The 27978-nt window shown below is 34.6% G+C and overlaps 1 protein-coding gene and 1 long non-coding RNA gene across 2 annotated transcripts in view; both read left to right on the forward strand.

Moving 5' to 3' along the window:
* LOC124457361 (insulin-like growth factor 1 receptor) overlaps nt 1-27978 on the forward strand; it is a 98157-nt gene that overhangs the window by 18560 nt on the left and 51619 nt on the right. Inside the window, exons 2-4 of the mRNA XM_047007629.1 lie at nt 134-256; nt 17246-17554; nt 22517-22852. Of these exons, the coding sequence (XP_046863585.1) occupies nt 178-256; nt 17246-17554; nt 22517-22852 (724 nt within the window). The 5' untranslated portion in view covers nt 134-177. The remainder of the gene's footprint in view (nt 1-133; nt 257-17245; nt 17555-22516; nt 22853-27978) is intronic.
* On the forward strand, nt 18129-18955 carry LOC124457365. The gene is made up of 2 exons (XR_006952544.1): nt 18129-18346; nt 18447-18955. It is a non-coding gene; the product is annotated as an uncharacterized LOC124457365 (long non-coding RNA).

Genomic DNA, 27978 nt, shown 5'->3' on the forward strand with positions numbered 1-27978 from the left:
TGGGGGTTATTATCTTGGTAACTAAACTAAAAAATTTTTTGGGTTCTTAAGATGAATGCTGCCGAGTTCTTCAGCATTAAAAGTTAGTTTGATGATTTTTTCCTCTGACAATTTATAATATTTTTTTTTGAAGGTGCTTCTGGTAATCACCGCTGATACTAGATTTCAAACTGAGAGATGGCCATTTTTATATTCTTCCTCTTCTTTTTGCAAAGAGCAAACTCGAAAAGTTCTGGAAATTGCACAAAACCAAATAGTATGTATTGTTGTGCTTATTTACAATTTTTCTATAATGAAATATTTAGTACTGATAGGCTTTTAAGAGATAAAATTTCACAGACTTAATTCTCACTACTGTGTGAACGGTCAAAAAAATTTTATGTTATGAGGCAACTTTGGTACTATCCTATGGTATGGACTTTCGCATAGCTAGAGGTCGTGTTGAGCACGACCCGGCAACACTAATCTCAAATGAAGGTTTTTTTAACCCACTAAAATTTCAGCATTTGTTTTAATGTGATCGAATATTAATTAGCGAATACAAAATCTATTTCTATCGCTACCTATGCGCTTTGAAATATGTTATATTACCAAATCTAGACTTAGCTAAGTTTCTGTCTGATATCTGCCTTAGGGCTGTTTTATACGTTGCATTTTACATGCGATGAATACATTTGAAACTAAAGAAAATGAGATGAAATTCTTAATTATCTTTTTTTTTGAATGCATTCGACGCACGTTAAATGCGACGTATAAAACAGGCCTTAATCTGTTACTCTTGCCTAAAAACACACGGAACGGCTTTCGCTCGTTTTTAGTCGTGCTCTAGTCAGGCCGGCATGAACAAATTATATATTCGCAAGCGCTGATTTGCCTAAAAACCTAACAGCCTGTTAAAATGGGTTTTGTCAGACTACGTTTGGTCGTTTTTTGACGAGGCGAAAACGACGAAAACTTAGGCCCCGTTTACACTATACCGGATTGCTATCGTAGCAGTTTTAATATTCTTTGTGTTAAAAGGCAGTGAAATTGTTGAACGTCAGAAATACAAACAAATAGACAAAATCTATCAACTTAATGGCTTTTACTCCGAACAGTTACTCCTTAAAAGCAAATGAAGATGTCATGATGAGCGAATCCGGTATAGTGTAAACGCAGCCTTAAATTACAAATAGTGTATTACGCATGCTCAATCGCTGAATATTTTTTGTCCGTTGTGATCATGCTTTAATAAAAAATACATGTTTTGTGTTCCCAAAGCACGAGTTTGCTAAATGATTACATGCACTTTGTCGATTCAATGTAAGGTGGTGAAAATATTTTTTGGCAGGAACTTAAATAGCAGGGCTTCATCAGTCCATGACATACTTTATTAAATCCCGAAATTCTCGACTGCACTAACTGGGAACATTTGTTGACCATACATTGTAGCTGTGATATGTTCACAAGTTCACTCTGAATTGCTCAACTTAATTTCTATTGATTCCTGTTGCTGGTTCCCAATCTTGGTGATTATTTTGTTAGTTGTTTCCATTGTATTAGTTTTTGTTTATTAGTACACTGTGCATGCTGCATTATCATAATTTTGTGAATTTTCACATTTTATGCATTCATGTTCGCCAAAAATTTCCGTCAATTATACATAAGATATCATTGTAAGCTTTTTTGGGGATATTCAATAATTTTTGCATTTTACCGTTTTATTAGTGCAAAGTTTCCATGGAACTTTGTAAGATTGTGGTCAGTGGCGAAAATTCACACGAGTCAGTCAGTCAGTCAGTCAGTCAGTCAGTCAGTCAGTCAGTCAGTCAGTCAGTCAGTCAGTCAGTCAGTCAGTCAGTCAGTCAGTCAGTCAGTCAGTCAGTCAGTCAGTCAGTCAGTCAGTCAGTCAGTCAGTCAGTCAGTCAGTCATAGTGTAAACTTTCCGTGGGTGTCTAGCAACAACGCTCATTTTATGTTTAATGTTTTGTTAGAGATTTATTATCAGTTTTCCAGTGATTATTAAAAGAGAATTTAACACCAACTGCAACTCACATTAACTAAGACATTTATTTAATTGTTTCATTCTAAACTAACAATATATACATATATATATATATATATATATATATATATATATATATATATATATATATATATATTATATATATATATATATTATAAATTCAATTTGATATGTTATAACAATTTATCCCCTGTTTTACCCGCAGCAGCTCTATTTCTTTGAAGAAATATCTAAATGCGCATGCGCCATCTTTTTGCGATCAGTGTAATGAATTGTGTAGCAAGAGTAAAGTAAAGAGAAATAGAATTTTCCGAAATCCAAAAAATTTGCTTTAGCTATAACGCTTTTCGTTAATGCTGACAAATATTTTGAAGATTTTGTAAACTCAAGTTTATATAGAATATGAAGAATATTGGTATTTAATTCGCCGTATTGCCGTATTTGCCAATTACTTGGCTAGCGCTGTTTATTTAGCAACCTGCTCTTAACTTCTGGTCTAACTACACTCATACACTACGTGTTGGTGAATGGTATTAAACATGCTACAGTAAAGTTGAAAGTTGCGCACACATCTGCCTTGGTAAGGAATATTTTACATAAAATAAAAGTGCACTATTAGTGTCCTTGAAGAAAGCATTAGTTGTTGTGGAGTGCTTTGAAAGAATATAAGATAGTCATGCACGACTGCATGACTTTGTCGACATTCATTAACCGCTATGAAAGGGCAAATACGAAATGATTGTTTATTCACGCCAACTTGCCGAAAACTGGACGTGTTCATCAACTGATGCAGTCTGTACAACGTATATATTTATCGAACATCGTTGCATTTTACTGCTCTTTGCCTTATTATTTAATTAGGTTGAATTTAGAGCTAAAATTATCGCAAACAAAGCATTTTGTACTTCTAAACACACGAGCTTCACATATGTATCAAAAGAACAAAAAAATATAACATAACCGAAACAAAAAAGTAAAACATGAGTGATTTCGTTACTCACTATTCTTAACAGTTAACTTACTCGAACCAGTCCTTTTCCGTGTCCTATATATTAGTGAAATCTCAATTTGTCTGTTAAGATTTTTCCAGGGCATAACGTCACAACTTGGAAGATTTTTTTAATGTGCTGGATAATAAAATGGAGTGCATTATTAAAATGTTAAGTTGCCCACGCATGTGTTTTTTTCTGTTGATAAACATTTGTAACGAACAGAAAGACAATTTGCGAAGAATACCTAATACTGCTAGTATTAGGTATTCTTCGCAGTATTAGGTATTCAATTGCCTCTAATCGAGGCAATTGACTCGGTTAGAAAAGCAATGTGCTTTCATGTTATCATCGGAACTTTTACCGGCACGAAGATTTTATTGACCGCATGGTGGACAAGAGTATATTTAATGTGTTATTACAAATAGACAATAAATAAGTAAAGGCTCTCAATAGTGACTTTACAGTTCCAGAGCCAAGAAATGTTTCATGTAGTATAACTGTTTGAGCAACTCAAATGATTTTGGTTTTAAAATATGCACGTATGTGTAATGTGACTGCAAAGAAAAGTACCGAACTGATTGCGTTTACACTACCGGATTTCCTGTTTACGTTTGGACGTGCGAAAACGGAGGTTTTTGAAAATGATGACATCAATAATGGAGCCCATTCTCATGAATTCAGTCAAACGAGTACTTTTTAAAATGGCGTATCACAATTGCATTGCTATTTTATTTGAAATAATTTAAAATTTGATAACATGCATTAACTTGAACGTTGCAATGATAAATTTTCATGGGCAATATATTTAAGAAAGTGGATAAATACCATGAAGTTGCTTTCCGTGTCACAAGATGCCACAAAAGTTTTAAAACGAGTAAAGAAAAAACCAGTTAGAACACAAAGATTTTGGACAAGGCTGGGACGAACAAGTGCTTGGTGGGACATTTTTGCCAGTGAAATAGTCGTACCAGAGGAATCTAGGGAGATCTTTAGGATGAGCAGAGAATCGCTCAACTCTTTTGCGAAAGAATTAAAGTCATACATTGAAGGGAAAAACACTATAATGAGGAAATCAATCAACGTTGTGAAGCAAGTAGCTGTAACATTATATTATTTGAGCGACGAGGGTTGTATGCGGAAAACAGCTAACGCTTTTGGACTTTTACGGTAATCTGTGTCAAAAATCATCCGGAAAGTGTGTAAAGCTATAACAATTTATTTTTGTCCAAACTATGTTAAACTTTTAAGGACAGAGGAAGAACTAAATTGTCTGGTAAGTAAGTTTCATAGAGCGCACGGTTTCCCTCAATGTTTAGGAGCAATTGACGGAACCCACATAAAACTTAGGCAGCCTTATGCAAACTTAACAGATTACATCAATCGTAAATGGCGTTATAGCCTTAATGTTTAAGCTGCTTGTGATTATAATTAATGTTTCATGGATGTTGTTGTCAAATGGCCCGGAAGTGTGCATGATGCTAGAGTATTTTAAACTCTAGTCTAAATTCCTCTTTAAAGAGCGGAAAAATTCCTCCATGCAACGTACAGTACTTCCTGATGAGGATCCTGTCCCAGTATTCATTCTGGGAGATTCTGAATATCCACTTATGCCGTATGTTATGAAAGAAAATTCAAATGGTGGATAAACTGTGCAAGAACAATACTTGGGTTTGACCTTGTGCTAGGCTCACATGGTAATGGCATGTTACTTTGGCCGCCATAAAGCTGGATTTGGAGCTTTAAAGAGAGAAATGGATATAAATATGGATGAGCTATCATGTGTCATTTATGCATGTTTGTGCTTCATAATTACTGTGAGATAAGCAATGAAAAGATTGGAGAAGAGAAGGTTTCCTCCGCAATTGATTACGATAGAGAGTTTTAACCAGCTGTTGTAGCTAACAATTTCACCACTGATTTCAAAGAAAGTGAGGGTAAGAAAACAAGAAGGATTTTGACCAAGTACTTTGATCCTTGAGAATCTGATGTGTTTGAAAAATGTATAACAATTTGCACTAAGACTTCCTTCTAAATATAATATAATAGAATGAACATGATAGCTTTTCCAAGATTGACCTTGACACAACATTCATATATTGATTTTTAATTTAATTATGTAGAAAAAGTTTGATTTGAACATAACATTAATCTACTTAATTATGAGGTTGATTTAATGATATACATTGTTTCAAATTGTGCTATTAATGCTGTCTTTATAAAAAGCAAATATATTTTTGTTCTTTTAATGAATAATTGGGGAACACACCTGATTTTTCAGGGTATCTTTGCTGTAAAGTTGTCAAGTTGTATTCATTATGACAACTAACTCTGGCTTGTGTGCATTGTGCATAACTATTTGAATGTGGATGTGTATAAGGTAAAGAATTATGTTGAGGGACATGTTGTATTGGAAACGAAGTAGGCACCATCATTGACTTCAGCATTGCAAATCCATCAGTAATAGACCCTGTCAACTGCTCCTTGCTGGTAATTAGTCGCACTGATATGTATATTACACTGGATAATGCATCCATGTATAAAATATAAAAAGATAATTGAAGCCGGAAGTTGGCTCATCTGATTATGACCTTCATGAGGGGTATCGGTCCCACTTTGCTATACTTTGATATTACAAAATCACAGTTTTTGCATTTTTATTGGTTCTACAAACTTTTGATTCTAGCAAAATTTTTGTGAAAGGGACAGAACAACCGGCAAAGATATTTAACAAAATATGAGAATTGAAATTTTCTGTTGATCCAAATGCGTTCAATGTCGGTTCGTCTTCTGATAATTCATGTCCTCTGGGATAAAAGCCTTCGGCTGCAGTAGAAGGCTGAAGTGTTTTTCTAAATTCAGCATGCCTTTGTTCAATTGAAAAACGAGTTAATGTATGAGATGTAACACCTGTTTCCTCCTGATTATTTCTGTTTTCACTGCAAAGTATAAAATGATAACTAAAAGAAAGGATTAGTATGATACTGTACCAGCTTTCATGTATAGGGTACTGTGTTTTTAAAATATTTCTTGTCTCTTCAATTCCTACGTGTGCTGATGTAACAGTAAATTAATACCAAAAAACAGTTCTGTATTCTTACATAAAAGTGACTGCTAATTATATGCAAACCTCGAACATGATTAACTCACTTTACAAGGAAAGTTGGATTCAAAAGTTCATCATCTTCTTCATTATTTTCAGACAAAGGGAATATGGACCTGATGTAAACCGCACCCTGTCCAGCCATTTTCACAATACGTTCTGCATTTAATTTTACTCCAGCAGCAAGTTTTCGTTTAACTAGCTTGCCATAGCATGGCTAAAAAAGTCATAAAGTCCACAATTAAATGATAAATAATTGAAACTTGACCTATGTTTTGATATTGTCTGGTTTTAGAAATTGCCAGCCATGGTCTCATTCTTTAAACTTTAAAAGAGTGAAAACAGTTTAAAACAATGGTTGGCTAATAATTTTAACAGCTAAGTATAGATTCATGTAGAAAAATCATCCTAGTTTTTAGTAATATAATTCTTATTTTGAATTCTTGTTTTGTTTTTATATATATGACATAATGACAAAATTTTCCAGTGAGCCCTCTCTCCTGAGACTTTCCCAAAAGGCTTTTCTCTTCCTACATCATTGCCTACTTTTTTAACCATCTAGACTTCTACTTTTTCGTTCATACATGCATTTTTTTGTCGCTTTGTATATGTAATAGCATGGTTTCGAGTGCAATTTGGAAAAAACATGCACGAGTGAGTTTTTTCAAAGACTATCAATAATATACATGAAATAATTTCTCAATTCTGTTGACTTTTAACTTCAGCGTACGTACATTTCAGCCGGCAAGTTATTAATTATCGACCGGCTCGTTTATTTCAATTCCGTCGGATATTACTTTTCACAACACCATAGCTTTCACACACACCGCCAAAACAAGGTATCTACTTTTAGCAGTGTTTATATTTGTATCAAGAAACTTCTTTAAAACGGTGAACTTCAAACTCGTTCACCAAAGAAAATCTACTTAAAACTTACGCCAGCCATTGTAATTGCTTTGTTTACAATAATGTAAGTTTCCCACTTTTGAAATGTTTTATTTTGATTGGCTCTCATATTACTTCTTTTTATAACCAATCAGGAGCAGTTTTGAAGAGAAATCAGCTATGGTGTTTTGCTTTTTTGCACCGGTGTTTCGCTTTTATGCACTGGTGTTTACGATAAATTGCACTGCTCTTAACCAATACGAATTGAGAAATATTTTATGTATATTATTATGGGCAAAATTTCCCACTAATTGGAAATAAGCAGCAATCATTGACCGTTAAAGTTATTATAGAAGGACAAAATATGTCATTTACAAATAGCTAAGTAAGGTAAGATATCAATTAATAAAAGTTAAAGTATTCATGCAATATATGCACAAATATGATATATAGAAACAATTTTGCGATATTTTTCACCTTAATACTATGCGTTAGCCAAGCAATCCAGCCATATACTGTTTTTTATATCAATGAATTTAATGTTGGGCAGTTTTCGTTTTCGTCGGGCAAAAAGGTTCAGCACCCCCAATTTTTTTGGTCCCGTATGCCCATGACTTATGGAACAACAAAATAACTAGCCCTATTTTCAGAGTTTAGTTTTAGTGGCTACTGTAAAAATGTGGTACATGATTTTCCGGAATAATGAGAATCTACACCATGGTTATTAGTTTCTTACGCACAAGCAATTGCAACTCTGAAAATGTAACTCATTTCCCTACGAAATGCAAAGGTATCAAACTAAATTAGGGAAGGTTTTCACTCTTGAAAGAAATACACTGCATGTCTTCTTTATGGAGTTAACGAAGAAGTAGTTAGAAACTGTATTTAACCATTATCATCCCATTAACGAAGACAAGAAATATTGTTTGTATCGTTAGATAACATAACACTTTCCTTTAAATTGGTTATGCAACGAATTTTTCACTTAGCTTTTTATGAGCTTATTTCATAAAAGTCTCTTTTCTGATTAGAATTCTGAAAACAGAATTAAAATTGGCCTTTTCAAACTGTTTCTAGAGTCGCCTAAATTTGCGATTTTTGTCAATTTTTGTGCGAACTTTTGACATTGGCGATGACGTAGACACGAGTACCGCCTTTCGACATGGCGTATAGAATTAATAGAGACGAGCATCGATGGAGTGAAGAATGTTGTGTTGGCGGCAGTTTGAACTTAATCAGTGGCTATAATACTCCACAAAATAAAATAATTGTTATCAATCTGTCCCTTAACGAGAAGACAGATCGCCAAAAGCAATATAACGAGTGAATTTTGTCCACAAACATAGACAAAGTTTCGACGCTATGGCCACATCGTGTTTATGTTCGGCACAGTTTGGAAGAATATGAATCGTGAAGTCGTAATATCTTTAAATCTGAAACACTGTTTGAAAAAACATTTTCTTCCTTTAATAAAGGAATACTCGCATTATCGAAGAACAGTTAAACCGGCATAAAACGAAGATATGTCTGTTGACCATGTACATTGCCAAGTGGTTTCATCTTACACGAGGAACAATAACAAGAACAAGAACGTGCAATTAACACGAATAAAGTGTTGTAAAAGGTGATGAACTTGTGAAAAAAACCAAAGCAACTTTACACAAGGAAGATTTGAGTATCTCTTGTATGAGATATGTAATTCAGCTAACTTCTAATTCCAAATATTAACATAACTCTGACTGTGGATTGCATTTTATACATATTTATATTTAACATATTTCCGCACTGATCATATTGACCCAGTTTGAGGAGTGTGACTCTTTTATTCAGCTAATTGAGGCCTTTTTTCATCCCATCTTGGTAGTTTGCCCAATAAAGCTCTCACAAGGATGATTCCAAATTACAAATTATAGCAAATATATAGCACTGTGAATAGTAAGCATTTTACTTCTTTTATGAAAAATTTTTTTGATTTAGTGATTGCTACCAGCATGATGTGTTAAACTATTTGCCCAAAATCTCTGTATTAAGTGTTGTTGGTTATGCATTTTAAGTTTTCAATACTGACAAGATATGTTCTCCATCATACCTTCCATCAAATATTTTGGGGGGGGTCCAAGGCATTCAATCCAATTTTGAATTTCAGAGCCTTGGAAATGCCATTTTCAGCGTTTTAGAGCAATACAAAATGTATTTTGAGGGCATCGTTTTTGCGTAAAAACAACACATTTTGCTTACGTTTTTTTCAAAAAAAAACTAAAGTGAACAATACTTGAATGTTTTGCCAAATATTTAGGCTCATTATCATGCCAAATATATGGCTCATTAGCATGTCTAGGAACATAAAATTTATTTTACAATAATGCTATTCCAAAAAAGATACTGTCTTTAAAAATTTCTACCAAGTTGTCAGGCATAGACCATCCTAGAGACCCCCATTCAAACCCCTATGTAATGAATTAAGTTAGAAATTTGGTACTACAAGGGACAGTTCATAGATGTAGAAAAAAGCTCAGACTTAATTGTAACCCTTTACCCATCTCCACATACAGTGCCAGCAAATTCACCTTTTGAGAAAAAACTCAAAATTTTTTTCTGCCAGAGATTAAGCAAAAATTATCAGAGTGAAAATTCGCAATTAAGAACAGCTTAATGCCATTAATGTTTATTAGGCATTTCACCAGACTATTATCTTCTGTAAGTATATGCAAGGTGTGCTATATAGCAATCACCAGTAGCATTGTATTTGCCAATACGAACAGAATGTAACCAACATGCCTTTAATCATATAATTACTTGAATGTTAAAATTGGTTCATGGGTCATGCTTACTGGTTATGATAAATATCTTTTCATATGATCAAAGCTCGTTTAAATGTAAATCTGAAATAATTTAGTTTAGAAATTATAATGATCATCAGAAAAATTAAATAGTGATCATGATACTTTGCTGTTTTACCACATTTTAAGGTTTATCTGCTTACATAGGAACACATTTTTACTTTATAGAAAACGCTTTTCATACATCAATAGCCCTTTGGAGTTTATGGCAAGCAATCTTGTATGAGCCGTAGATCAACACACCTTGACATATCTACATGAAGTATTCAGTTAGAAAAGGGGACAATATGTGACATGGGACAACAATTCATGCATGTGAAATACTCAGGTTTAATACCATTCCAGTCAAATTGTCAATATAAAAAGCTTCATGGATCAGAAAAGACTCAAAGTCATAGGTTATGGTAAACAGCTTCTCGTGTAATCAATGTTTGTTTTCTCAAGTCTTAAACAATGTGTAGTATAACTGTCCAATGATTGAATGATCAATAATCATAAACTGAAAAGCCTCAAACATTTGTTTATGTTAAAGTAAATAATAGTGTGGCGCCTTATAGCTACAGAATTTTTGTGTATTTAAATATATTTTCAGAAATGTAGGATTTCGCTGCCACAGAACGGCCACGATTCCCAAAGCACTATAGAAATCATAGCTAAAAGTCCTACGGCTACAACAATTGTAGAAACATCAATCGGCTTATCATACGCCATATTGACATAAATCGCATCACATACTCGCATAAATTGACTTTGATATTTTACATTCATACATACACTTTAGTTGTCCTTTATTTACCATTTTGGATGTAAATTTCTGCTGAGAAAGTCAAAACAATGTTGGCTTGCTTTTGAACATCAATGACTGAAATGTCGCTCGCGAGATCGTCTTTTTTCCAAGCATTTAGAATTCATCCATAAATTTTTCACCCTCTTGAAGAAATTCACAGTTTGGACAGCAGCATTCATGTCAATATATGAATTTGTAAATGATTTCCATAAATTCTATCTGATTGTAGTTTAGTTTCTATCATGCTTTGGAAAATTTCCATAATTTCGTAAAAGCACTATTGCCAATACACATTTAATATACACGACAACTTTTTTAAAAATAGACATGTTTCGACATCTCATGATGCCATCTTCAATATGAATGAAATAATAGGTGATACAGGGTTTATAAAAGTAATATGATACGTAAATTAGAACAATAAAAAGGAAATAAGATAATATAATGAGGAGCGTCCGAGCGTATTATAAACTAAATATTGTATTGAATTTAAAAACTTGAACATTGAGGTCAGGGTTAGTTTTGTTAATGTGGAGTGCTTCTTTGATTTTAAGGGTGAATGAGGTGTCGGCAGTGTCGATGATTTTGAAACAAGAGGGTGAATGTTGGTTTTGCATGAGTGAGATTTAAGAAGGTGTCGGTAGATGTGAGAGTTTTTGTCTGTTGTGGTATGTTCCCTGATTCTGGTGGATAAATGGCGCGAAGTTTCGCCAATGTATCGGGAATTACATCCCGCGCAATTGAATTCATATACTACCATAGATTTAATTGAATCAGGGATCGGGTCTTTAAATGAAAAAAGGTTTTTGATTTTGAATGATGTGAAAATTAGTCGAATGTCAATATCTGTACAGAAGCGTTTCATAATGTTTGTAAGTCTGCGTTGTGTGTGTCGTGAGTAATGTCCGATGTATGGTAGTTTGAAGTATAGAGTTGTTATTTTGGAATTTTCATTTGTGTTGGTTGTGATCGTCGTGTCAGGAGTTTCGGTGTCTAGGTTGAGGTTGTTGCTATGTTTGTTGTCGAGATATCGTTTCACGGTTCTGTTAATAAAGTGAAGTGGGAAAGAGTTTCGTAAGAGAGTGGATGTGATGTTTTTTATGTCTCGTTGAAAGCTATTGTTCGTATTGTTAAGTTTGTATGCTCTGTCGATTAGTGTGCGTATAAGTCCGGTTTTGTATGAAAGTGGTGTGAAACTAAAATAGTTCGTCAGAAGTCCTGTGTACGTTGGTTTGTGGTATGTAGATGTTGTACAGCTGTCGTGAGATTTTGTTAGTAAAATGTCAAGAAATGGCAGTTGATCTTGTTGTTCAGTTTCAAAAGAAAATCTAATGTTTGCGTGCTGTGTGTTAATGTAATTATAAAACTTCATGGCCTCAGTTTCGTTAGTAAAACACAAAAATATCGTCAACGTATCTGCGGTAAAATAGTGGTTTAGTGTCGTTGTAGTTGTTTAGCCAGTTTCGTTCATGTGAGCCCATGAAAATGTTAGCAAGTATGGGTGCTAAGGGAGCCAATCAACCGTCTGGTCATAAAATTTTCCATTAAATAAAAATGCGTCTGTGCTGTTGCTATTAAAACAGTTGTGGTCGGTCCTGTTTATACTGAACGTGGGGTTGTGAGTAAATATTAAGTCGATTGCTAGGTTGATGGTTTCAGTAAGTGGTATGTTGGTAAATAGGCTTTCAACGTCGTAGGAGATGAAGAATTTGTGACAAGAAGTTGATGAGTTGAAAGATGAGAAGTCGTCGAGGAAAGTGAAAGACCACTAACACCACTCATACCAGATGATTACTCCACTAAAGATTCTTTCACTTTCCTCGACGACTTCTCATCTTTCAACTCATCAACTTCTTGTCACAAATTCTTCATCTCCTACGACGTTGAAAGCCTATTTACTAACATACCACTTACTGAAACCATCAACCTAGCAATCGACATAATATTCACTCACAACCCCACGTTCAGTATAAACAGGACCGACCTCACACAACTGTTTTTAATAGCAACAGCACAGACGCATTTTTTATTTAATGGAAAATTTTATGACCAGACGGACGGTGTTGCGATTGGCTCTCCCTTAGCACCCATACTTGCTAACATTTTCATGGGCTCACATGAACGAAACTGGCTAAACAACTACAACGACACTAAACCACTATTTTACCGCAGATACGTTGACGATATTTTTGTGTTTTACTAACGAAACTGAGGCCATGAAGTTTTATAATTACATTAACACACAGCACGCAAACATTAGATTTTCTTTTGAAACTGAACAACAAGATCAACTGCCATTTCTTGACATTTTACTAACAAAATCTCACGACAGCTGTACAACATCTACATACCACAAACCAACGTACACAGGACTTCTGACGAACTATTTTAGTTTCACACCACTTTCATACAAAATCGGACTTATACGCACACTAATCGACAGAGCATACAAACTTAACAATACGAACAATGGCTTTCAACGAGACATAAAAAACATCACATCCACTCTCTTACGAAACTCTTTCCCACTTCACTTTATTAACAGAACCGTAAAACGATATCGCGACAACAAACATAGCAACAACCTCAACCTAGACACCGAAACTCCTGACACGACGATCACAACCAACACAAATGAAAATTCCAAAATAACAACTCTATACTTCAAACTACCATACATCGGACATTACTCACGACACACACAACGCAGACTTACAAACATTATGAAACGCTTCTGTACAGATATCGACATTCGACTAATTTTCACATCATTCAAAATCAAAAACCTTTTTTCATTTAAAGACCCGATCCCTGATTCAATTAAATCTATGGTAGTATATGAATTCAATTGCGCGGGATGTAATTCCCGATACATTGGCGAAACTTCGCGCCATTTATCCACCAGAATCAGGGAACATACCACAGCAGACAAAAACTCTCACATCTACCGACACCTTCTTAAATCTCACTCATGCAAAACCAACTATTCACCCTCTTGTTTCAAAATCATCGACACTGCCGACACCTCATTCACCCTTAAAATCAAAGAAGCACTCCACATTAACAAAACTAACCCTGACCTCAATGTTCAAGTTTTTAAATTTAATACAATATTTAGTTTATAATACGCTCGGACGCTCCTCATTATATTATCTTATTTCCTTTTTATTGTTCTAATTTACGTATCATATTACTTTTATAAACCCTGTATCACCTATTATTTCATTCATATTGAAGATGGCATCATGAGATGTCGAAACATGTCTATTTTTAAAAAAGTTGTCCTGCATATTAAATGTCTTTGGAAAATTACTATGAAACGATCAAACATTCAATTCAGACAGTGAGATTGACTGTGTTGGTTCAGTTGGCTATCACTCAAAATCGGTCAAACCAATCACAGTAAGAGAAAAATATCAACGAACCAATTACATGATAGCAATTGGACTCCCTTTTCGTTCCGGCCACCCCGCTTATCGTTCGAGATTATTTCAGATCGTCCACTGATCTAGCTATTGAGCAATGGAATAACTTAAATAAGCGTTCTTGAACTCCGTTATCGGTCGAGCCAGTCGAGCCACCCCGCTTATCAGTCAGCCAGTTAATATAATTCTAGATATGTTTATGTCTACTGATCTGTTTACTAAGGTGGTATTTGTATAAGTTTTCAAACATAAAACAGAATTTTGACGATGAAATTCAAACGATTACAGAACGGGAATTTAATGATCACAAAAATTGTAATCATTAAACTTGATAAATGATTTCTTAAATATAAACATCAGTCGCGTGACTGACTTGAAATACCCTAGATCCGCCCCTGTGTACATACTAAAAATTTGTGTGATTAAGTACTATTTCAGAACTCTTTACCGCATATCCGTGAATAACTTGTATTAAAGGACTCTCATTTGATTTCAAACAAAATTACTTGGCTTTTGCCCTTAAAAAGCTTGTTAAATCACGGCAAATACTTCGCACGCTATGATAAATACTATAAAGTAATTAGGAGCGGTACTCGTTCTACGTCACAGCGAACAAACATGGCGGCAAAAGTTCGCACAAAATGACAAAGTTTGGAGATAAATTTAGTTACTGAAAGTCATTTATGCACCAAATTCCTTCTCAAACGCCAAATATTTTAATAAGCTAATAAAAGCAAAGCCAAAATTCGTTGCATAACCACTTTAACCATGGTTATTTGAACCTCCTTTAAATCAAATACTATCAATAAAGGATGTACCATTATTGATTATACATTGTATACATACAAGTAGTAAACAATATGTCCAGGGAATACTTTAGACGAATTGCTAAAACAACAAAACCTACGAGTCGAAGCCGCCTAGTAGGTAGCCTGCATCGCAGAGTATATATTGTATATATAGTCTGCTAATTAGCGGCAAGAAGTTTGTATGGTCACGTGGATTCCCAGCAAAAGCTGAGGCGCATGTTCATTGGACAGTTTATATTTATGCCAAATAATTCAGCAATAACACGAGGCAGTATGGCGTCGTTCATTGAACCGTCCATGGTTCAATGCCAAAATTTTATGTAAGCACTTTGCATCGTATGCTTTTTTTCAAAGTGGGAAGGTTTCATCGAGAGCAAATAGTCGCTTTCAGTCCATTTGCTCATGATTTTATATGGTAGTCGCTTGGCACTTCGTTCAGACATGACCGTCAAGTATGCCTTGAAACAGAGTGAACGACTGAATCGAAATTCTCTATTTTGGCGGAAATATCGATAGCACGCCTACACTTAATTAAATTAACATCCAAATTATTTTTCTCCAAAACAGAGAATACACGAACAGTACGCATACGAACGACTCTTTGTTACCGAAAATAACTATGCAATACGTGTGAGAATTATTCTGAATTATCAAATAAAGTATCATTCAATGTCGACGTGACCATCCAAGCTTTTTGCTGCTGATTAGCCGACTACATATACAATATATGTAGTCTGAAATGCAGGCTACCGAGTATGCGAGTATACTCCCAAAAAATTGCAATCAAATCGTCTAGTAAATTAGATTTTTGAGTCAAAAGAGTCGACGAAGTAAACTTATATTACCTTTCTTTAATGTAATCAAAAAAGTGGCAAAGGTTATCCAGTTAAACTCCATAAAAAGCATTTTTAAACTCAACGATCCAATTTTGCAATATTGTTTATGGTAAAGTTTTCTTATCCTAAACTACCTACGAACATGGCGACGCGCACTTCCGGCAATTGTCAGCGTAACCAAAACTTCAAAGGAATGACCTTTCTGTTTAATTAGATACTCTTGTGACCAGGGTCACCCTACTTCCGTGTAAACAGGGCTAAGTAATGCATTTTTCCTAGTCGAGTCCCAGTTGTTGTTGTATTTTTTTAGTCGATGATGTTCGGCAATGTGCATGGTTGGTTTTGTCTTGTTTCTTTGTTGCTCGTTTGTGTTGAGTAAGTCTTATTTTTAAGTTCCTGCCAGTCACCCCGATGCAGGAGGCCACGCGATATAGGAGGCATGGCCGTCGGAGCAGTTTATTTTCTAAACTGCACCTTGTCGTTCATTTGGTTGTTCTTTGTTCTTGACGTTCGTCAATACAAACAATAACGTTGTAATGTTTGCTTGCACGTTGCATTGCGTGCATAAAAACTCTTCATGTTTATTTAGAGTATTTTTTAACTGTGCTCAGTATTTCTAGTTCATGGTCAAGTGGAGAACCAAAATAAGAATAAACATATACTTATATATGACTCTCATTAATGGTAATATATCATTAACCTTAATACAATTGTTAATTCAACGAACAAAGAGCTCTTTGCCATTTATCCACATGCGATGAGTACGTCTCATTTTTTGCATGTGACGATACTACATTATCTGAAACATTTTCTTGTTATTTTGAGTAATCAACCCTATATCATGTCGATTATTATGAGCATTTTAGCTTATCTGTTCTTGTTGCTGTTAATACGTGGATAGCAAAACTTTAATGTAGTACTAATTGCATGTAAGAATCAATGTTTGTGAAAGTTTTTGACCTCCACGCCTGGTATTTTGCATGCCAAAACGCTAGTTTGTAAGTCATTGTGTCCAGCGGTTTTTGCACAAAATACTTGATTAAAGTAATTAATTAATGAAGATGGCGGCTGTTTCAAATGTGCGATTTTAAGCAGAAGAAATATTTCATCAAGAAGACATATACAACAGCGCTGTTGAACAGCGGCCTTCCTCCTTAACAAGAGTTGAAGAGGCAATTTTACTTTTTCGACTTTATCATTTTGTTGAGCCGCCTAAGGGCTCCATTTTGAGTTGAAGTAAAATTTCTAGAACGTGCGCCGTAATAAAAAGATGAAAATAATTTGTTTCAAGAGGCCACACCGGAAAATTGACATACCATTTTCCCACTCGTAGCAAAAATAACAAATGTAGCACATTTTTTTCTTTCATGCCCGGAATGGTAAAAGCCACCAAAACATGTGCATACGAGAAAAATTTCCTTACCAGCAACTGGTATGAATGACATTTGTTAACGACATAGCTTTTGTACGCGGCTTTAATGACTGGGAGTATATACAGTTTACATGCTCAATTCTGTATTGAATAAGATTTTGTTGATGTTTTTTGCACTATTTCTTTAATTTTAGATTGCAGCTCTTCAGTACCTATTTTTTTCCCGGACAATCCCAAATCTTCTACCGATAACGTTGTACCAAGTAATATCTCGCTTTCATGTTCAGTAATAGAAGCACAAAGCGTCTCTTGGATACGCAACAACTCTGATATGGACACTGTGCACTTACAAGGAAGATTGAATTCACCATCTACTTCATTTTATATTACATCTACTTTGAGTGATTCGCCTCCGATTGACAAGTTTCCTTATTATTACCAATGCATTGCATACGGACGTTGCTGTGAGACAAAATTATCAAGAAGTATAAGAATTGCAAACGGTATGTTCTCAGTATGTATTTAAAACAATCTCATCTGTAACTAAACTGCATATGACCTTGTGCATAGACTTCAACTTGCAAAGATTTATTTATACGACTATTTTACTGACGGAAAAGCGTTTTGTACTTTCGATTTACGTCAAATAACGAAATGCCGACGTTCTATTTTTGCAAATAAATAAACTATTATTAGTAGGATTTAGTTATGCAAGTAGCGGAGATAAAATATAATTTGATATTCGACATTGAAGCTGGGAAAATTTGACAGATCCTAAGCACCGGCTGCACATGTCTAGATATACTCCTGCACGATTTAGACGTCAGCAGAAGGGTGGCTATCAGCCTATGCACTAAGTATCTTTTACCGTTCGTATAAGTATTTCAAAACTCAGAAGCTCCATTAAAAATGCTGTTTGTTTCTTGTTTCTTGTGGTCTTGAAACAGCAATTGAGTTTCCCCAAGTTTTTGTTCGTTCGAGCACCATATTTTCAGTTAGAAAAAGCGCTTTTACACAGCTGATGATGCACGACGTGACATTGCTACGACAGTAATCCGGAAGTACTTTTCAATGAAAGCATGCGCAGTAGCATGTTGTCTTCCGTTCAGGAAAGGTGACGATGGCTTAGAACGTTTTTTTACGTTGTGTGGAATACGGGAAGAACTGGGATGGAATATTATATATTTTTTGTCAAACCAGGATATAAACGCTGACGATATGAACACTTGTAATGAGTATATTGATTATTAAGCAAACAAAGGTGAACTGGGGAGCAAGAAACGTCCGAAAACTCCGTAAGTTATTCGTTTTTATGTTCTTTACTCACTCAAAAAACCATTTCATGATATAAAGCAAAATATTTATCTCCTAGCACAGTTTATTCTATTTTGCTAGGGCTATGTTTTCGACTGAAGAACACGACATATTTCTATGTCGCGAAATTCTAGCCGTAAATGCATTCATAGGAACAAAAAAGGGCACAGCTCAAAGAGGGAGCTAATGGAAATATATAGTGGAGAAATTAATGACAATAGAAACCCTAAAGTTTAAAGTAGACTCAATAGCTGTACGTTCTATCGCAAAAATTTTGAAGAAAATTAAGTTTTGAAGAAAGAGCAAGTGGAATTGACATGGAAATAAATGAAGTGGAACATGCCCTTGAAGATTTGATTGAAATGGGAAGATGCTTCTGTGAGACAAACAGAACATGAATCAGAAAATAAGTTAAAAGTAGCAGATTGTGAAAAAAAAAACTGCTGATGACAAGAGACGACAAGCAATGGAAAAGCTTGAGGAAACACAAAAAAGAAAAGGAGATGAAGAGGGAGCATGTTCAAAAGAAGGTTAAATGGCAATGATAGCCTAACATACCTAAGAGGCAAAAGTAAAATGCAGCATGAACTTCAAAAAGAAAAAATGGAATTGAAAAGAAAGTTCCTGGAGTTTCAAAAGAAAAAGAATGATAAAATCATAAATGTGGTTATGCAGCAGCAGCAACAGCAAAGCAAACAAATATAAGATTTTCAAACCATGATGCTAGCTATGATTTGGTCAGAAATGAATACTTAACTCTAGAGTCTAAATGACCCTAAACAGGTTTTTTTCAAGTTAAGCATGTTATGTTACATAAACAGGTTGTTAAGCTATCTAAAACAGTTCTCACATGTGAAAAGCTTTTTCAAACATTTGGATGGAGATAATGTTGTGTACAATTACAGCAAAAAGCATCACTAGGAATGCATTCATTCAATTTAAAAGATGATTTGATCCAAAATTCTACGTTTGTGAATATTGATTTGGGGAATTTAGCTGATTTATAAAATAGACAGTGCATGTTGCTTTAGCTGTAAATTATTATAAATTACATTATCTTTGATTAACACTTTTTACCCTAACTGTATATAAATTCATATAAAGAACAATGTACATAGTAAGTAAATTATGTTCATATCAGTTGATGTATTAGTTGTGCAAAAACTCATATAAAATATTCTTGAAGAGTAGGGGGCTCCACATCAAAGAACTTTGAGGTCAAATTTTGCTACAAACATGTTAGGGAATTTTTCATCAGACCTGATACCAAATAAAACTTTCCAACTGAACTTAATCCTATCTTAAGATTTTTTTTGAAATCCATGAACTTAAAATAATATGTTATGGTACCAGACAACCATTCCACCAAACCTCTCACAGAACTCATTGATGTGTTGAAAGCGTGCATCTCAGCAGTATTTTGTGCATTTCTGAAAGGACCTTCCAAGTGTACACGATGAGGTCAAGCTGGATCACCATACAAACGCCTAGGATAATCCATTGTTGGAAAAGCATTTTCTTGTAACTGATCAAGCAAACCAGACTCAGCCAACATCCTAGCATCATGCCTTTTGCCCTTTACAACACAACAGAATTTTGTTTGTTAATTCTAAAAAATCACCAAATCTGTTACAACGAAACATGCTGGTTTTGTTATTAAAAACTCATTTTTGTTCTTCTTTCTTACCTAATGGTCAAAGCATTTGAGCAACTATTCCAGATGGTAAAGTTCCAGATTGAAATTTGTGGGAATGCACTCTCTTGTGACCGTTGTACACACAACGTTCGTTTTTGTCTGGATGACAGATCGGCCGTACAGTGCCATCAACAAAACCAGAGCAATTGTGTAATGCTGCCCCCTGAAGTGTGACCCTCCAACCATTAATGCTATAACTATGTTGCTGGTAACTATAATCAACGAATGCATTGAGTATCATGCTCATTTCAGAGACAGGTCTACCAAAGCGAGGGATCATATCACTCAATCGACAAGGATATGCAAGTCTTTTTAGCAAAATGCGTAGGCCTTCAATTCCATTGCCTAATGTTCCTTGTTCATAACAAAAATTATCAGGTAATCTAAGAACCTCGGCTAGCATGGGAATATCAGTTTTTTCTTGGCGAAATTCCACATCGTTCATCGTCGTCAAATCAAGGCGATTATGATCTTCGCAAGGAAAATGATGCTTCTGGCATGGATAAAGATTATTACAAAAAATTAATCTTGATTTGCAAAAATACTTATTATCATGAAGGAGGAACAAGTACTTCAATATGAATGCATGTAAGTCATGATCAACTGATTTATAAAATATGTAACTGGTATGAAATATGAATCCATATAAAATCATATTCAACTGGTTTGATAACAAATGTGTCTACCCAAAATATGAAAACATTCTGCTACAATAAAAAATCAAAAAACTGTCAGGTAAAGCTTTCTGCTTTAACCTTTGTGACTAATTTATTTGCCATTGAATAATTTACTTGCCCCTCGCAAGTATGGGCTGTGATAGATCCGGTGACATCTGAAAAATTGAGCTGTGCTAGTTTCCACTTTTTCGCCCCCCACCTCTGCAACTTCACCAATATGAGTAGCTTTGCTACGCAAATAACGTTATCCTAATCATTCGCTGTCTCAAAAATTTCTTCGATTGACGAAATGTTGCACTGTTGTTTCACATACTGAAACAAATACTTTTCTTGTTTCGCACGACTAATCTTCGTCTTATCGTTAATGATAATTTTCCATCCATCAGATGATTTCGTGAATTACTGCATTTTTAGAAGAGTATGGCTGTTTGCACTATCGAGGAGTAAAGGCCGTTTATTTTTTGAATACATGAGAGCTTTAACGCTATCATTTTCCACGTTAAGTCTTATATTTCGTTTCACCCAGTATAGTTTATGCACATGCTCAATGACTTCAGTATCGACGACCGTGTTCTGTACGAAGACACAATAAACAGACGTATCGACCTACCAATCATATATTCACAACTAAAGAAAAAGGACAGAAGAACTACAAACAACACCAAGACTACAAAAATACATTATAATAATATTAACACCAAACACATTCACAATACACCAAAACCCATGACAACGCATTCCACACGATCCAATCATATTAATTCACCCGCTAATCCAATTAGATGCTCTAAATGTCTACAAGCTGAAAACAATGTAAATAGCTAGTAACTTCCTATTCTGAAGAAGGCTCGAAAGCTCAATAAAATCTGTTTATAAAATCTGGAGAAACTTTTATTTTTCAATATGTATATAGATATTTAGATATTTAGGTGAAAAATTTAGACGGAAAATTTAGACGGAAAAGTAGAGTCATAAAACCGGTTGTTTATCGAACTCATATCAGACGAATTTCCAGTCTAGACGATTTTCCCGTCCGAAACGAGTTTTCCGTCTGTAGTATGACTTCGGCTAGTTTTCAGCATTTGCTCTTTATCAAGAGAAAAAAGGGTAGGCATATTTAAGGGGTGTTCTATATTTAATTGTGCCTTTCTAATTTCAAAATGATTTAACATATGCTATTTATTTGTTTTCAAATGAGCGATACAAACAACAATGGCGCGTATTGAACAATCTTTAATGTGAAATGCATGGAACGCTACCTGAGGCAAATAATTGAAGCCAAATCTCAAATACCCAGAAACGCGAGATTACACCCAAACACGCGTGTGTAGTGTTTCGAGATTCTCTCGCGCAGTGAAAATTGATTGAACTTCACACGCGTGTCTGGGTGTAATCTCGCGTGTCTCGCTGTAGAATTTGGCTTCAAAAAGTTATTAGGCGTTTTTATTACATTTAGCGTTCCATGTATTTTAGTCCAATGATGCGATACGAACGACAATAAAAATAATACGATTGCAATTTTAAAAACATATCATTTTTAATTGAACATCCACTTTAAGGTTAAAGTGGATGTTCCACTTTGGGAAAGTGCAGGCCTAAAGGTAACTGAAATTTTGCCTAAATTAGTTCATTTTGGGGAATTGTTGCAGTAAACACTACAAAACATGTCTTCTTAAAAAATTCATTTTAATACGATACTATAGCAATCTCACCAGCACAGTTGTCTTTCGTGTTTTACACCTTCTCATCCTAAGTCATTGCTTATTTATATTGTATAGACATTCCGTTACCATTTAAAATTATTCAAATAAAATTCGATGAAAGACTGATATCATACTCTGGTTATGGAAAAGTTATTGTCTTATGCCGCGGTGAAGGAAACAATTTGACCAGCGTCTATTGGATACAAGTGCAAAAAAATGGTACTTTTTTAAGGCTAAATAGCACAAAATTTGATTACCACGAGCCAGGAATTTGGAGTTCCGAACTAATACATGTACCCTTCGCAGCCGCGGATAATGAGCTGTTAAAATACAGATGTGTCGTTAAAAACAAATGTTGCCAAAATGCATCGTTGGAAAAAGATGTAACAATTCAATATATAAGAACGACAAGTAAGAAAATTTTTTTAGTGCTTTTTTTCTACTGTAAGTAATAATTTTCGCCAATTCTATTTTTGACGATTTTTTTGTGCTTTCGCACTGTGCAGTTTGCAGGATCAATCGATTTGCGCTCGAGATACAGTGGTATCATTTTCCAAGTTTCAAAAAAACTTTAATGGACGTTTCATAACTTACAATGTAGCGAAATGAACTTCAAAAATGCAGTCATAAACAGAGTTTCGAAGTTGCCTTGCTGCCTTGATTTGTTGCTCTGTTAGCTACAGCATTTGCCCTTCAATCAAATGTCAATTGAGCAAAAGGGATGTTCAATAAAACAACGATTTAATTTATGCTTTTATTCATTTTCAAATAAGCGATAAAAACAACAATGCATATTGAAAAATCAATATTGACTTAATTGAAATGACTAATACAAAGAAAATGACTGCAGACAACCTACTACGGTTAAAAAAATGCGCGTGGAATGGACGAGTACGGTTACCTTTTTTCCAAAGCGGTAACTTTAAGAAAACAAACACGACCACTGACTACGGTGGTCTTACTTGTAGCTCTTATTTTATTTGTATTGTAAGAGGGTTCTTCGCACTACAGAAAAAACAAAATTACTTCAAGTCGTCAGTGGGAAACTAAAAAATCTAGGTTCAGTTTTTAAGTTTAGAAAAACTTAAACATCTAGTATAGTGCATTTTATGTCAAACGATTTGTTAAGTAGACACTCTTCAAATAAACTCATGTTAAGTAAAACTTTGGAATAAACTTCTGAACAAAAGTATCAAAATAGTTTAGCAACAATGTTACCAAAGTACTACCTCTAGTAATTTAGCCATATTGTAATTCCACATTTCAAGAAAATATATGTGAACTGAACTCAAGTTACGCAGCTGAAACTCATTGTATGTTTGTGTGTATATGTAAGTAGTACATCAGTAAAACTTCTAAAGTTTTAAAGCATCAAACTAAAAACAAAAACATTGACTTACCCAATAAAACGATCAAATTCTTTCACTCTTTGTCAACACAACAAGAAACTGCCGCTAAAGTCACCGTAGTGAGGTTAATGCTACCAGGGGCGCATCTAGAGTATGTCAAATCCGTCGCGCGACTGATGTTTGAAATTCAAAAATTACCTATTCATATTAATTAAAAATCATTAATTATTCTTACTTTATTGTCGCATTTACTTCGTGATAAAAATCCAGCTTTATTTATTATTGAAAACTAATGACTAATGCAACGAATATCTCCTTGGTAACCAGATCAGTTAAATTTTAATTGACCTGGAACAGTGAACTCGACATTTGAATAACTGGAATGATAACCGAAGCCAAAAATTGAAGCCAAAAAAATATTTGTCGTCATCATTCGTCATCACTCGTCAGGCTCTAGTCTCTCGCGTGTTCATTTTATTTTTTTAAAATCATTTGTCCCTTGGTAATGGTAGAGTTCGGATCTTGATCAGAGCGTAAAATAACGAAATGTTTGTAATGAAAAGGTTCACGGAAAGTGAATCAAAGTGATAAATCGAGAAGCAAGATGAGGTGAACTTAGTCGATCTGCTCTTACGCTGCGGTTTTCCTTTAAAACATATCAAAGTCTTTAAGGATATTCAATTATTGATATCGAGATGACAACCATTTAGTATTTCAAGTTTCAAGCACTATCAAAATCGATGAAAAATACAATCGCTCTGTAAAAAGTAAAATGCGAGTTATAGACTCGATATTTTTATGAAACTGGATATTCAAGTTTCTTTTTATTCGGAAAACAGATCTTTAAATCCACTTAAATGACAAAAAAGACAAACACTGTCTTTTTTGTTTTCCGTTTGAAAGTTTACCTTCCGACGAAAGAAAAATTTATGCTTGAATATTTTTTCGTCATATTTTCTATTGTATTGTCTTTTTAGCAAACAGTGTAATTTTCAGTTGGCTTTTCCTCGTTACAAGTTGTAAGTTAAAACGAACTCTCTGTAGTAAAGTTTCAGCTGTAAAAAATAATCTTTTGCGAAGAGTTGGCCTCGTGTGTTGTTTGTCGTGATGTTGTTTATATGTTTATGCTTTTGCAATTTGTATTCAAATTTATATTGGCCGTGTATGTTTGGCACTCAGGGGAATGAAACTGACGTACAAACCGCGTGAATATTCGACTTTGAAGGACTGGAACTGACGTACAAACCGCGCAAGAGACTAGGACTTTGGCTTCAATTTTGTATCTATAAAATGTATTGTCGTTATCATTCCAGATATATATATATGGAGTTCACTGACCTGGATTAACCGACTGATAAGCGGGGTGGCTTGACTGGTTCGACTTATAAAGGAGTCTATGAACGCCAGAAACGCTATTTTATTGGTCAATGGCCAGATCAGTGGACAGTCTGGAATAATCTCGACCGATAATAGGGGTGGCCGGACCTATAAGGGAGTCCAATTGCTATCTTACAATTGGTTCATTTGAATTTTTGTCTTACTGTGATTGGTTTGACCGATTTCGACTGATAGCCAACTGAACTAACATAGTCAAGCTCACTGTCTGAATTGAATGTTTGATCGTTTCATAGTAATTTTCTAAAGCATGATAGAAACTAAACTACAATCAGATGGAATTTTTGGAAATCTTTTACAAATTTATATATTGACATGAATGCTGCTGTCCAAACTGTGAATTTTTTCACATTGTTTTGAGTTTTATCAGCAGAAATTTACATCGAAAATCGTAAGTAAAGGACAAGTGAAGTGTATGCATGAATGCAATGCATCAAAGTCAATTTATGCGAGTGTGTGATGCGATTTATGTTAATATGGCGTATGGTAAGCAGATTGATGCTTCTAAAATTGTTGTTGCCGAAGGACTTAAATTAGCTATGATTTCTTTAATGCTTGGGGAATCGTGGGCGTTATATGGCAGCGAAATCCTACATTTCTGCAAATATATTTCAATGGACAAAAAATCTGTAGCCATAAGGTGCCATACTATTATTTACTTTATCATAAACAAATGTTTGGGGCTTTTCAGTTTATGATCATTGATCATTCAATCATTGGACAGTTATACTACATATTGTTTAAGATTTGAGAAAACTAACATTGATTACATGAGAAGCTGTTTACTATAACCTGTGATTTTGAGTCTTATGATCCATGAAGCTTTTTATTTTGACAATTTGACTGGAATGGTATTAAACTTGAGTATTTCACATACATGAAATGTTGTCCCATGTCACATATTGTCCCCTTTTCTAACTGAACACCTCATGTAGAGATGTAAAGGTGTGTTAACCTACGGCTCATACCAGATTGTTTGCCATAAATTGCAAAGGGCTATTGATGTATGAATAGCATTTTCTATAAAGTAAAAATGTCTTCCAATGTATGCAGATAAACCTTGAAATTTGGCAAAACAGCAAAGTATTTTTCATGATCACTAGGTAATTTTTCTGATGATCAGTATAATTTCTAAACTAAATTATTTCAGATTTACATTTAAACGAGCTTTGATCATATGAAAAGATATTTATCATAACCAGTAAGCATGACACATGAACCAATTTTAACATTCATGTAATTATATAATTAAAGACATGTTGGTTACATTCTGTTTGTATTTGCAAATACAATGCTACTAGTGATTGCTATATAGCACACCTTGCATATACTTACAGAAAATAATAGTCTAGTGAAATGCCTAATAAACATTCATGGCATTAAGCTGTCCTTAACTGCAATTTTTCACTTTGATAATTTTCTTAATCTTTGACAGAAAAAAATTTTGAGTTTTTTCTCAAAAAGTGAATTTGCTGGCTCTGATGTGGAGATGGGTAAAGGGTTACAATAAACTTGCATGGTTTGAAGTCTGAGCTTTTCAATATTTATGAACTGTCACTTGTAGTACCAAATTTCTAACTTAACTTATTACATAGAGGTTTGAATGGGGGTCTCTAGGGGGGTCTATGCCTGACAACTTGGTAGAAATTTTTAAAGACTATATCTGTTTTTGAATAGCATTATTGTAAAATAAATTTTAGGTTCCTAGGCATGCTAATGAGCCTAAATATTTGGCAAAACATTTAAGTATTGTTCACTTCATTTTTTTTTTGGAAAAAACGTAAGCAAAATGTGTTGTTTTTACCGAAAAACGATGCCCACAAAATACATCTTGTATTGCTCTAAAACGCTGATAATGGTATTTTAGAGGTTCTGAAATTCAAAATTTCTCAGGGGAGAATGCCTCAGACCCCCCCCCCCGCGCGGAGTGTCTCCGACGTTTTTTGACTGATGTTTGAAAAATCCTAGATCCGCCCCTGAATGCTACGGTGACAACGCAACGCTTCAATCTCTCGATCCATTCCACGCCCATGTTTTTAACCGTACTAGGTTGTCCGTACTCATTTTCTTAAAGCCACTATTAGTGTGATACGAATGACCACAAGAAAAATACAAATGTCATTTGAAAAACATGTCCTTTCCATTTAACACGGGAAGTAGGTTTTTTGAATTTAGCATCTTGCTGGATGAACATTGTTTTTCTTCATGTTTTGTTGTGTCATAGCTCACGTGCATTTCAGGTGATGGAATGACTTTGGGATTATTAAAAAGGGGAGTTGTTGTTAAGATAATCGATTAGAGATGATGTTGTTATTGGATTGTGCAGTCTTTTTCGAGACGACATTGTCGTAAATAAATCATTAAAACTAATAGGCCGTATGTTGTACCTAAAAATTGTTAAGTTTCATTTCACCCGGCTGGGAAGTGAAAAAAAGTGCGGTAAATCACCTCTTTATGCGCTGAGCGCAAGTTCCCGCTCGTAACACCTGCAGTTTTTTTGAAAATATGCTTTTGGAATTTCTCTCATTTCGAACTCATTTGTCAACATTTACACCATTTTGAATAATTTAAGATCACATCAAATCTATTTTCCATCCATCAAAAGGGTGATTTCCACCACCCCATTTTCTTCGTTTAAGCATGCGCCTGCCTTTTAAAATATGTAAACGATATCTCTTTAGTGGGAAACAAGTGTTCAAAACAGCTGTGTAAAATAATTCTCTTTGTGCTGTCAAAAATGGCATACTGTTTAAATAATCCTCCCTTCCGATACACATTTCCATTAAGTTGTAC

Source organism: Xenia sp. Carnegie-2017, unplaced genomic scaffold (assembly GCF_021976095.1).
Source record: "Xenia sp. Carnegie-2017 unplaced genomic scaffold, XeniaSp_v1 HiC_scaffold_6, whole genome shotgun sequence".
NCBI classification, from domain to species: Eukaryota; Metazoa; Cnidaria; class Anthozoa; order Malacalcyonacea; family Xeniidae; genus Xenia; species Xenia sp. Carnegie-2017.